The 13,430-nt window shown below is 44.5% G+C and overlaps 1 protein-coding gene across 2 annotated transcripts in view; it reads left to right on the top strand.

The window, feature by feature from the left end:
- The first annotated feature begins 2,341 nt into the window (after window positions 1-2,341).
- The window catches only part of GLP1R (glucagon like peptide 1 receptor), an 85,895-nt gene continuing 74,806 nt past the window's right edge, over window positions 2,342-13,430 (top strand). For both annotated transcript variants that reach the window (XM_030036095.2, XM_030036096.1), the window contains exon 1: window positions 2,342-2,467. In XM_030036095.2, the coding sequence (XP_029891955.1) occupies window positions 2,384-2,467 (84 nt within the window). In that variant the 5' untranslated portion in view covers window positions 2,342-2,383. The remainder of the gene's footprint in view (window positions 2,468-13,430) is intronic.

Raw genomic sequence — 13,430 nt, 5'->3', positions numbered from 1 at the left:
AAAACATTCATGTAGATAACACTAGTGTATGATGTCATCATACCTAAAGAGTTATCTTTGATTATTTCTGGAAAGCAGAATTATTCCAAAGTAATACCTCTACTTCCAAAGTGATATATGTCACCCTCATAGCCCTGATAAGGCTTTTCATCAGACATGAGCCTGTTAAGCTCTTGCAAAAGGAGCTGGTCCTCTGCTATGCACAGGTGCTGAGAGTCATCTTAGGAGCAGATGTCCTAACTGGAAAACTTAATGTGCCTGGTGCAGAAACAATAGAAAGCAGTAGAGATGTGCATGTGAAGTAGATGCACTCTGCTAAGGCTGGTGGTGCTATCCACATGGAAGAGGTTTCTTTCCCTTTATTTAAACGTTTCTGTTGCCTGGCCTGAAGGAAGCTGGATGATATTTTGCCAAGTTGCCTGGTGTTTTTCTTGGTTTATTGAAAGCAGATGTAACATGCATACTCTTCAGGTGCCAGGAGGTAAGGCCAGCCCATAAGCACTTCCAAAAGGGATCAGGTGTTGGGCTTCAAGTAAAATACTCCTGTGAGGTGGAATCAGGCTTGGGTAGGGTCCTCTCTTAGCCTTTCAGGGGAGTCAAACAACATAAAATAGTTGGTTAGCAGCCAACTGTTAGTTTTCCTAGTCACATTTCTCTAGTGGTCTGGTATTGCAGATGCTCTCTGGTTGCTTCCTTCAAGGATGTGTGCTAACTGCAGGTAACAGAAATGTAGTTTTTTTACAGAAGTTTCTTATACCTATGTGTAATTTGCCTTAGTACACACACACACCAAAAAATACAGATTCAGGCAAAATAAGCAGGCTTTTCCGTGTCTCATTATCTTCATCCCTTTGAGGCAAACATTAGGTATAGGTTTAAATCTTTTAAATCCAGGGGATCAGTGATTTCTTTAAAAAACACAGAGTGTTTTCATTGTTCCAGGTGGTATTGCTGTGGCTGAACATGCTTTTTCAATTAGATCTTTATTCTTCATTCCTTCTCACTGTTCCCTAAGTCTTCAGCAATGTCTGTAGCAGACATAATTATTCTACAGTAACAGCACATTTATTTTACTGGGATAGTAAAAAAATTAATCTCAATAAGCAACATAAAAAACATCACCTGGGGCAGACATTAGGGGTTTCAACAAACTTGGGGTGTTTGGGGATAATCTCTTTTAACTACCCAAAATGTATGTTCTTTCTTTCTTCTTTGGGAGTAATTTTTTTTTTCCTTCAACCTTTGTTTTCTCTCACTTTAGAAAACTTGAAGGAAATATCTTTTCAGCCCTCAGTCAACCAAAACACCGTGGCAAATTCTTTCTGCCTGGAGTTAGCTGTTGAGATGTAACTGCTGTCCTGGCAATTCACATGCTGAGGAATTTAATGATTTCACGACCACACATCATCGATGCTCTGACTAGTTATATTCCCAAAGCATCAGCCTGGTGCTGTGTTGTATTTGAAATTAATACACATCATTAATATTTAAGCTATTAACTTCTTTATAGTCCAGTAGCATCTAACAGACCAATGTGAAATCTTTTCCCCAGTTCCCAGTTCAATTTTGAGCTTTCTTTCTAAATCTGTTAAGTTCTGTATGCTTTCTTCTTCCAGATTCTGGTGTATAATCTCACCAAATACATGTGATTTAGTGAAGGTTTAGTTTTACTAGTCAGTGCAAAGTGAATAAATAAGGACAATAATATGAACCTAGTACAAAGCAAATTCAGAGCCATCTTTTGCTAGGCAAGCAAGTATTCTAAATCCTCCAAATTTACACGTCACACTACTGCTAGGGCTGACCTGTGCCCCGACTTCAACTTAGAAACCAAGCTCTGATCTGATGTGCAGCTCTGCAAATTCATGTTATAAACGGGTAATTGCATTTACTGTTATTAAAAACTAATAATACTCGGACGTCACAAACAGCATGAAGGCCACCAAGATGCCCAAGCCTGGACAAAGTCAGGGCAAAATTAAAAAAAAGAAAAAAAAAAAAAGTTGAAAAGGTGAGGGACAGGATCGCAAAGGCGCCTTCTCGACTTTTTTTTTTTTCTTTTTCCTTCCCCTCCCCGAAACAGCCCTTCGCGCTGACGACACCAGCAACCAGCTCGTCCGCCCTGCGCGCCGCGGAGCGACCCCCGGAGCCCCCGCCTGCGGCGGCTCCCCATGCCCGCCGGGCTGGGCCGGGGCCGCACCGCACCTGGGTCGGGGCCGGCGCCGGCCACGGCCCTGTCCCCGCCTCCGCCGCCGCTACAAAAGCGGCCGCCGGAGCGCCTGCTGCCGCCCCGCTGCTGTTTCTCGCCGCGGAGCCTCCGCGGGGAGCGGGAGCCGGAGCCTCAGCCTCGCCAGTCCCCCGCGCATGGGGGGCCGCCCCGGACATGCCCTTCTCCCCGCCGGCAGCACCGCTCGGCTTCGCTCTCCTGTTGCTGGCGGCCGCGGGAAGGTCCCTCCCCGTGAGGCGGGTGAGTGCCGCGGCTGTGGCGGCGCCGTCCGCCCCACTTGCGCGGCCGCGGTGGGCGGCTGTGGCTGCGCGGGCGCCCGGCCCGGCGGGTCCCCCCGCCGTTCCCCGGCCCGGCGTCCTGCAGTTGTTCCCCGCCGTCAGCGCTGGGCGGGCGGCGGCGGGGGCCGCTCTCCGCCGCGGTTTTCCGCGCCGCGGAGCAGGACGCGGCCGCGGGGGAGCCGCGGAAGGGCTGGGGCAGCGGCCCCGGGTGCGCCTCGAGGACAATTAAGAAGTTAAACCCGTTACTTTTTGGGTGCCCGCGCCAACGCTTGCAGCAGCACAAGCGGCCGCCGGGGCGGGGGGGTCGGTGCGCGGAGACGTTCCGCGCGTGGGACCCGGTGTAGCTGCTGCGCCCGTCGTGTGCGCCCCCGCGGAGGGTCTGAGGGGACGAGTTCGGGCTGAAGGCGGGCGGAGGGGGGGAAAGGAGCGGGGACGCTGCTGCTGCGAGGACGGTGCCCTCGAGGTAGCGCTTCCCCTCCTCACCCATAGGCAATAATACGCTCGCTTGTAGTGTCAAACAAACGTAGTGCCGTGGGAAAAACAGCGGGGTCGTGGCGGTGGATTGGCGAGTCGGCTGGCGGGGGGAGAGCCTTTCACTGAAACCGAGCCGGGGGGACGAGGCTGTGCGGGACGCTCCGCAGGAGGCGAACGGCCGGCTCGGCCAAGGTCTGCCCCGGGCGGCCTGCCTGGGCACTGCCTCCCCGGAACGCCGGGCGAATTACTCTAACGCTTCCTCCGGTAGTGCCCAGGTGAAATAACTGAGGCCATTGGGTTTTCCTCTTGCGCGGGAGCCGTGGGCGCGGTGGAGCTGCCAGCCCTGCCCGAGGTGTTCCGTGGAAGAGCCTGCAGCAGCAGGCGCGGGAGCTGGGCTGTGTAGCTGCACACGGCGCGAGGGTGGGAAAACAAAGTGTAATTGTTGTGAAGAGCAAGGAGAGGCGGTGGGGAAGAGAGAGGGAGGGAGGGAAGGGGTGATGGGCTGAGAAGGCTAACTGCGGTTTGGTGGGGTTGGGGACAGAGAAGGACAGGAGCAACTGGTGAGAGGATGGAGGTGAGACGAGAAGGGCCTTTACTGTAAGGAGGGCAAGGGCAGACTTGAAGCTGAGGTTGTGGGCTGCAGAGGTGAAAGAAGGGGTGGTGAAGGTGATGATGGACCAAGTTTACTGTCTGTGCAGCTTCTTTACAGTTGCTAAAAGTTTCTGAGGTTACTAGTTTATACAGAAAAGCACTAAGATGATCTGTTCAGTTCCCAGCTAGGTCTAAGTCTGTAAGGTAGTCTCAAGTATTGGCTTCCGGGGTTTGGGGTTTTTTTGTGGTTTTGTTCTTCCTTGTTATGGGCAACAGGCACAAGTTGCATCAGGGAAAGTTGCAGTCAGGAAAATCTCTGCATCGTAAAGATGATTGCATACTGAAATGGGGGCCCAGAGAGGCTGGGGAGCCTCTGTCTGTGGAGGCATTTGTTATTTGTCAGGGTAAGGCACTGAGCAGCTTGAGCTTGTACCAGTGAGCAAACTAATGATGGGGCTGCCAGAGGCAGAGAATCAAAGTACTTTTCCTAGCAAAGGGGTCTCTTTTAGCTGGATGCAGAGCTGGGGGAAGGTGAGAAGAAAGAGGCTTCTCTGGTCTCAAGGCTATGGTTGCCCTTTGGCTTCAGTCTTGCAAAAAACCCGAGTACTTTTATAGCCTCTTCTGACACTAGAGGGTCTTATCTGACAACTTGTCTACAGCAGTGATTGTGCTTGTTGTATGCTGAGAAGATGTACAAAATACTCTGCTCAATCCTAAGTATACAAAAGCATGGGACTTTTGCTGTTGGGAGTCTTTTTTCAGGTTCACTTCAGAGTAGTGTTAAAGGTAATATTTAAAGTAAACTGAAAATAGCACTGCTTAGGCAGTAGTGGATAGTAAAATCTAGGTGATAACAATCAGCTGCAAGGTATTCTGGTTTAAATGGGCAAGACAGGTGTGAGAGGAGGGTAGAATGATTTGATAGGGAGTTGGGGAGGAAGTATTTTACTGGTGCTGTCACTACTGTTTTCCTTTGGCCTTCCCTCTCCCTCCCCCTAACCCCTCAAACAAGCGAGAAAGGGGACAGAGAGAAGAGAAAGCTGAGAATGTACATAGAAGGAAGAAAAAGTTAAGTCCAGAGTTTTTATCTGAGGTGGTCCTACTTATTTGCCATCATTTTAAATGCAGGGTGACTGGAAATTGCTTAGTAAGTGTCTAGATCTTACTGTGTTAAGGGTAGCAAATTGACCAAGAGCTGGTAGCACATGGCTGCATTGCAGAATCTTATTACTAATGACAAGCCTGTGTCCTTTCCCTGCTTGGCCTTGAGCAGCAATGTCCTGCTGCTGACAGACCTGACATGCAACTGGCCAGTGGTTCCCTACCATCCAGTCCTCTCTTGGGTTTGGATTTCAGATCCCAGTTTTCTATGTAGTACTTGCGCTCAAAGGTTTGATAAGATAATCTTGAAGAAAGTAGTTTAAATGTCAGTGAAGAGCAGACAGGAGCTGTGCCACAGTTCTTAATTGGGGGTTCTGTTCTTCAGACTACCCCAGTGCTTTTGTTCCAGCAGCTAAAATGTGAATAATACAGACTCCTGCATGGAAGTACACACAGTTGAATTCAGTGGAAAGATTACAGATCTTTTGCTCTCCTCAGCTTTTATTTCTGAAGTGCTCTTGTATGAGAATAGAAAAGTACATCATTATCAACATTAATTAGAGTATATAGGCATTTAGGTATGTGTATGTTATTAGCACTCTCGATTACTATTGTGTTATTCAGTCTTATTTAGATACAGTTGTTACTCTGTTCTCCAAACCAACAGTCAGCATGACTTCTTAGGTTGCAGGTGTTGCATATAGTTAGGTGTTGCAGGGTGCATATAGTTATGGCTACTTGCTCACCCTTCTGAAGCCTGCCATGTCTGCTTTTATAGTTCTGCAGCATCTGCTTCTTTAACCATGGGTATCCAGGATCAGGTATTTGTCTCTGAGAGTGCTAGCTTTGAATCCTGGTAAGCCACGATGAGAAGATGCAATGTGAGGGAGTGGTTTTGAATACCTCATTAGTCTGCTGTGCTCTGCCCATGACAGCACAGAGATCCCTGTGAGTTTGAATGTCCCAGCACAGGCTTGCAGGACCATGCCTGTTTTGACTCCTCCTTCTGTCGCATGCCCTAATGCTGAGAGAACTGAACTAAGGCTCCTGACTACCGCTGTCCTGTAGATTTGTGTTCTGTAGAAGTTATTAGGGTGGGCAAATGGCTACAGAGCTTGGCTGAAAAACAAATAGAAAAGTGACCTGGCAACTAGTGACTTCATGCAGAAGCAAGGGTGGGGGCTTGAACTGCATCTTGTTTAGTTGGGTCTTCACCTGGGCAAAAATTCCTCCATACTTAGACTGGCTGCAAGTTCTTAGTTATTCTTTTTCTTTCTCCATTTTCTGCTCCCAAAAGCTTGCATAGAGCTGGTTTTCTTGTTGCCTGCACTCTGAAAATCAAAATGTGCTAGACCAGTCTCAGCAGCACATACTGGGAGTGGTATAGAAAGCAGTGGAGGAAAAGGTGAACACTCAAGGTCTGACATTGTGCCACCTTGGTGTAGTTATTATTGAAGGCATCTTGGCTGGCTTCTAGGTAATGGGCTTCTTTCCCAGGAATATGGCCAGATTCTTAAAAAACTTAATATTTGTAGGCCACTTGAATTCATGACTATTTTAGTATGGTGTAAAACTTTGAATTACTTAATAGGACAATAATCTAAATTAATACAGATTAAAACACTGTCCCAAATGACTAAAACCTTTATGTATTCATAAAATAATGGGGGGGGGGGGGGTTTGTTGGGGTTTTTTTAGAAGGAACTCTGACTTTCTGGAAACTTTATAAAGCTGGTGACTGTGCGTGTGCTATAAAGCCAGATGGCCTAACACAGCAAATCTTTTTAGCTTGTATAATCAGAAGATATTTATTTGTTATAATATCCCAAACTTAACTGGGGGGGGGGAGGGGGGGAGATGACACTTCAGGCTTAAGAAGCCTAGGATATCAAATCTCCAAGGGCCAAAGGAAGGGACTGTATTTCACACAGCAGAACAATGACTTGGCTCTTGGCATTGTTGTAAAGCTTGGGTGTCTGGTCCAGGCATGTTTAAGTTAGTGAAACAGTTGTCAAATCTTTCTACCTTCCCCGTATTTCTAGTGCCGTTGTTTCCCCACACCCCTCCCCCCTCCCTGCCCAAGCTAAGTAGCAGTCTGAAAGAGTTTGGACAAAAGTATTTGAGGTAAAGTATAGGCAGATACAGCTGGGCATGGAAGGACATGTTTCATGGCTGTACCAGCAATGCCGCACGTTTAGCTCTGTTCTGTGAGAAGAAAAACTCACATTCTTGAAGTGACGGAAATTTGCAAAACTAAAACTCCTGCCCTCTGAAAGTTGTAGCTCTGTAGCTGCAATAAAATTCAGTGGAACTGGGCCTGATATACAAAGCATAAACAGTTGTCATCCAGCTGTCAAACAGATTTTTAAAGGTATTGTGTCATACCCTGTTTCTGTTAGACTGTCAAACTAAATTGAGCTTTAATTCGCTGTGTTGATTGATCACCAGTTACTTGAGAGGACAAACCAGGAGGAGCCGTTATCTCTGAAATCACAGGGCCTTCACTAGTTTATAACTTGGAGAAGTCCTCTGGAAAACTGATTGTTTCCTTCTGCAATGCTGTAGTGGAATGAAAGCTACTATCTTTGCATTCGGCTTCTTTCATTAAAAGCTTTTGTATTTCTTTCTCTGTGGTAAACCAGCATATGTACTGCCACCAAGGCTGTCTGCTCAAGTTTCCTTGGTGCAGTGCATCAGTTCTATTAGTTTCTGTCTTAACAAAAGTAAGTTTACACAATAGCAGATATGTCTTTGCTATGGAAAAAAGTTGTCTGCTCAATAGATAAGAGACCTTCTATTTAAGCCCTACAATGTTGTTTTCTTGTCCGGCTGAATTAAAACATTGGGCAGGAACTCCTTTAATTAAATTAAATCTTCCTAACTTAGCTACCCAAGAAAAGACCAAGTTTAATGCTTGCATCCAGTGCTTCCCATCAGAAGAGGGATAGGGTAAACAGTACCTAGGGATCTCTAGCTTGCCAAACTGAAGGTAGTCCCTTCAAATGTCATAGTTTTATACAAAATGCAGCAAATTTGAACTTATGATAGGTGAATTTATAGTTTGCTGCTGGTGGCTGAATACTGTTCTTTGATGCCTCTTTTTGTTCAGTAATGGAAACTGGTATTTATAAATTGCAGCCACACTGGCCTATGATCTGCTGCATTCCAGTGATTCTTTGGTGTGAGCATGGAGGAGCTTATGAAATGCGTGTCAATCTTCACAGGTAGGAGGAGAATCTCCAGGCAAAGTTGCATCATCATCATCGTGGTTTGTAAGCATAAGTGTGGAAAGTCCACCTCTTCCACTGCTGAAGGAAGGCAGATGACTTACTGCCATGAAAGTGGACCTGTGCAAAGGGGAAACTCCCTGCAGTTTTATCAGGACTTCAGTAAGCCTTACAGACAGTCTTGCTGGGATACATTGTGGCAGGTCTTTGTGGAGGAGAACAGGAGTGGATTTCCACCAGTTGTCTTCCCCTTCGTCTTCATAGTCTCATCTTAAGGAAACAAGCAACAACCCCTGCCCTCCAATGTATGTGAATGAATTGATACAGCTTGCCAAGTGCAGACGTGATAGCATAAGGATCTCTTTACCAAATGCTTACTTGAAAACCTTGTGAGCAACCCCCCACCCCAGGTTCAAGTGTGGCTTCTTAATAGTCTTATAAATACTGCAGCTATGTATAGAATAGACACAGGCTTAATTTAATTGAATGAACAGTTTAAAAATGGTAACTGGGTAGAGGAAATTGTAGTTTACACATGGAAAAGAATAGTTCCTTCAGATGGTCATTTTACTGACTACATCTTATTGCTGTTTCACTATAATTGATTGTTAATGGATTGCTGTCTTAGTGCAGTCTGGTATTGACTGCTATTTTTCTTGCAATTGATTGCATTTCATTGTTCATCCTCTTGCCATCTTTTTTCTAAATTGTTTTATGCTGGCTTTCCCAATTACCGTATTTTTCTGCCTTGTGCTCTTCTATCCATTGAGTTCAACCGCATTCTCCTGTTCTGTTCTTGCCTTGTCTCACTTATGCATGTGCCCTGCTGCTCTCACACTGCCTTCTTTGATGCCTTCAGGACAATTTTTGAAGCTTGGATTCTTGTCTTAGATGCGTAGTTGTAGCTGTTGTTTGCTGCTGCCCTTTTCCTTGCTCTGTTGCTACTCCTGTGCACTCTTTCTGCTGCACTATGGGAAAAGTTCAGTAAAGTGAACCCGCTTTGTGATTGTGCCTTGGAAATAGCTGAAGAGTCAAGATTGATGTGGAAGAATCTTCTGCAAATGTTAGACTATGAACTCCTTGAGCACAGTTGAGAAGCTTGTGCCTCTTTTGGTGTCCTGCCTTCTTCACTACCTCCTGTTTCCTTAAATGACAAGTGAGCATGACTTAGCTTGCCATCTAAATTTTGTTATACTTGGGGCATATTGTCTGCCCACCCACTCATGCCTCTTGCCATTATTCAGACTGATTTTTCTGCTGCCCCCTCTGTAAAATTGCACTGCATTCCCCCCCGCCCCCTTCCGCCATGAAGCAGTTTCTTGCCAATTTGTTAGACTTAATGTCTTCAGGGCAAACAAGAGGGGTGTGTGTATGGATTTATCTGCATAGGACAATCTCTGAGATCTTGCTCTCTTTAAGACTTGCATTTCTGACTAGGATGTTTTGGTAACCCCTTTGACATCTGCAATTGTGGTGCTGCTCAGCACATCAGTCTGAGCCACACTGAAAGGCCTAGCATCAGGTAAACCAAAACACTTCTATGACCATCCTAAGGGAAAAGCTGGAGGGAAAACAGCGCTGTCCTATATATCCATCTCTAAATGGGAGGAATATTGGCCACCAAGACTTTTGCATTGAGTATATCTCTGGTGCTTGGCAGAAGCTTATGGAACAGTCCTCCTACACCAGAGCATGTTTTTGTGGCAGCATGAGCAGTCCAGTCTGTGACTTGCTCTTACGCATGGACAAGCCAAATGCAGACAAGAAGCTCAGCTACCAGAAGAGCTGCCTCCTGAGTGCTCTGGCTCTGTTTGTAATGGGTATTTCTCTGGTGTTTTGAAAGGTGGTCCAACTACTCGTAAGCATGTCTTATGTGTTGAAGCAAGTTGAGGAATGGCAGCTGACACCATAACTAAGCTTTACCATGCTGTCTACTGAGCTCTGATAATCAAGGGGGATGTATAAAACTCCTTCCAAAGGAGTGTGTGGATTGTACCTTTTAAAATCAGACTTGGCATATTTCAGGATATGTAGCATCAATCTTCCTTTTCCTCTGAATTCTGCTAGCAACAAACTTCTATGTGTTTCTTTCCATAGGAAACAACTCTTATTCTTCCATTTGCTAATACTCCTGCTCCCTTTTTGCTCTATAGATATCAACACTGCTCATGGTATTGACTAACATCTCCTGGATGCTGTGTTCATCTTTATGTACTGTTTCATTCTGAAAAATGTTCTTTTGCTCAAAGCATATTCCAATTGTTTCATTGCAGGTCAACTCTTTGCAATTAAGTTTCAAAGAGTTTGTTTTTAATGTGACCAGATTGAGTCAAATTTTGCATTTGCTTATCTCTTTCATCAGTTCAGTCTTTCTTGGCATCTGAAAAAAGCCCTTGTAAAATGAGTGTGATTGGACTGCATGACAATGTAGGGTGTGACTGGGGGGGGGGGGGGGGAATAAAGGAGGGATGGCAAGTAGATGACTTCTCATCTGCAGCAAGTGTGACTCAGTCTTCTAAGAATCTCTTAGACCAAATAAATCAGAGGATTACCTTGTTACCATGATGAGTGACAAAACCTGTCCCCACCTTCAAAAAAACAAAACCAAAAAAACACCCTAAAGCAGAAGTGAACTTCCATAGTATTGTAGAACATCCATTTTTTTTTTAGTTTGAAGTTTTCTGTCACTGTATAGGGTATTAGGAGGGTAGTAGGTGAGAGGGTATGGTTTGTCCCTGCAATTGCAGAGATCTCATCGCTGAATCTGTTATTTTTTCAATATGACATAGTTGGCTTTTAATGGACAGAAGAAAAGACAAAGGGTCTGTGCTCAGTTAGATGGGGAGACTCTACTTTTAAGTTAGTTGTTGGATTGGAGGCCACATATGCACAAAGCACTTGAGAAAGTATTTGATGTGCATGTTAGCAGGAGCCTTGGTGGATGCGGCTAGAGATTGTATTCTATGCTGCAGTTCATCTCTAAAGCCCCATCCTTGGGGAGGGGTTGGAGACATTAGATTAGCTTTCTCTTGACTTTTGTCTAGCATCCTTCTGTGATATTCAGCTCCTTAGCTTTTTGTGGAGTGGAAGATAAATCCTAGGCACAGCATGCCATATGTGCTGTCAGCAACCCAGCAGATTTATTTTTTTTTTGCTTTCTCCTATAAAGGAGACTAACTCAGAACTATTGCAGGTAAAGTAATGGCAGAAGCCTTGCTCCCTTTGGAGGGCATTTCTGGTCTAGTTTTCTGCTTCTGCAGGTGCCTGGTAGAAATTCTGAAGTATGGGTTTAATGTAACTACTAAGCTGTGGTGTTAAAAAGTAGTGATTACTGCCTTTCAAACCTTCTGGGAGAGACTGACATGCCTGCTATCAGCAGGCTTCTATCATAAGATTCATTTCCTGACATGCACAGGCTCCTGACAATGCAGTAGCCTCTTCATAGATTTTGTTCAAGATGGAAATTGATAACTTAGTTTGCTCCTCTGACATGTCTAGAGTGCTGTACAGAATCTACTGAAGAGCTGCTGTAAGACATTTTGACATGCAAAAAGGGCTGGGTGACCAGGAGTATCGGCAAGCATCAGGTGTCTTTATGCTGAATTGGAGGGGGAAAACAGGAAACTTTCAAAACACTTGGTCTATAAGTTACAGAATACTCTATTCAAGTTACTACTTAATGAATTAATTTACTCATGCCGATTTGATCTTTGTGTTGTTCAGACTCAGTTAGAATAAACCCCTTGGGAGCTGGAATACGGTGGCAGGGCAAGGTTCCTGTCTGGTTTGGGAAGCCCAGAAGCCTGTTGCCTTTATGGCTGGCTGTGACTCTTATACAGACTGATGATCGTGCTGAGGAGTTTTGTATGCTGAAATCCAAATTCTGCACGTTTCAGACAGGGTGAGAACCTATGCATCAGCACTTGAGTTTTTCACTCTGATTCAGTAGGTAAAAGTGAGTAGGAAGCACAAAGTTTGAAAGGAACACCAATGTGTAGGAAGGTAACAGCCTGCCTCATATGCCCTAATATTACTAGAGGTGCTACTGCTGTTGTGGAAAGAGCTAGACCCTGGAAAAAACCCTTACGCTTCCATGTAAGTCACCTTTAAAAGCATTGTGGATATTGGTACAGCTGTGCATGTATTACAAATAAGCGATACAGCCCTGTATCACTGGATCAATGATATTTAGTTAGGTCAATCCCCATCTTCCTCCTTCAGTCCCATTCCTCCCAAATAAAAATATTCTGCTGTACAAAGCTTGTTATACAGCTTTTAGTTTTTATCCCTTGAGATGGGAAAATGACCAGTATAGTATTTGATCTGAATTATCCGAAATAGCTACTGGTCTTTGCTTTTGTTAGATGCTGTGGTGTTCTCTAATCTATTGCCCTTTTCATTACCATTTCTTAATGAAGAAAAATTTATCAAGTACCATTTGAAATGCATCACTAAGAATAACAAAAAGATCCCATTCCTTTTAAACTTGGTGACACTGCAAGCAGAGTATGCTCTGGAAAAAAAGACAGGAAGCTATTATATGCTCTTTACAGTGACACTGCATAGTTATAAATTGCACATCAAATAAATTCAGATGTATTTGTAGTGGACTTCCTTCAAAGGAAAACGAAATGAATTTCTAAATGAAATATGAAGTGTCACAGAGATGGTACGAAAGACATTCAGGTACAAAGGTGGTCAGAAACATCCTGTTCAAACAGTATTTCAGAAAAAGAAGTTCTAGCACATTTTGTATCATGATAGATGTGCTTTAAGCTGAGATCTTAGCACTCCTGTTTATTAGTTGTATTTAGCTAAAATTTGAAATAGGAAACTTTACAAAAAACTGCATTCAGTCTCATTCAGCTTAGCTCCCTATGGACTTCCGGGGGGCAGCTGTTGTTAGTTAAAGGATAAACTTGCGTTAGAAGCTATCTGTAGAATAATCCAGTATGTTCTGAATTTGTTCGTTCCTGTTTGGGGATTAAGACACCTGGTGCTAATGAATGAGGCTATTAAAGCTTTCTAGAGTAAAACTGATTCTATTACTAATGTAAGAATGCGATGTAAGAATGAAAGAATGTTAGCTTTATAGTTTGAACTCTTAACTTAATGGCCTTGCAATAGTAGAGATGGTTGTAAATTGCAGGAAACAAAGCTGGAGTTTGAAACTGCATTTCTTGATTGATTTTTTTTTTTTTTTTTTAAACTTGTTTTGATGTCTAAGCTACATTGGTGTCTCAGGGCTGGAATCACAGAATGGCTGATGTTGGAAGGAACCTCTGGAGGTCATCTGGTCCAACCTTCCTGCTCAAGCAGGGCCACCTAGAGCTGGACCTGTGATGGAAAAAAATACTTACTTATTTACTTGTGTGGTAAAAGAGCATCCATGCCAATGGGTCATTGACCAGCCAAAGAGCTCTGTATTTCCTAATCTGTTTTCCTACTTCCTTGCTGCTTATGGTAAGAGTGTTGGCACATTCTCTAATGCTTCAAGGAAGCTTTTATCTTGCTCCTCACTCCTACCTTCTT

The sequence above is a fragment of the Aquila chrysaetos genome, chromosome 13, assembly GCF_900496995.4.
Source record: "Aquila chrysaetos chrysaetos chromosome 13, bAquChr1.4, whole genome shotgun sequence".
Classification (NCBI taxonomy): domain Eukaryota; kingdom Metazoa; phylum Chordata; class Aves; order Accipitriformes; family Accipitridae; genus Aquila; species Aquila chrysaetos.
Note: the sequence above shows the minus strand (reverse complement) of the source record. Positions and strands in the feature narration are given on the sequence as shown.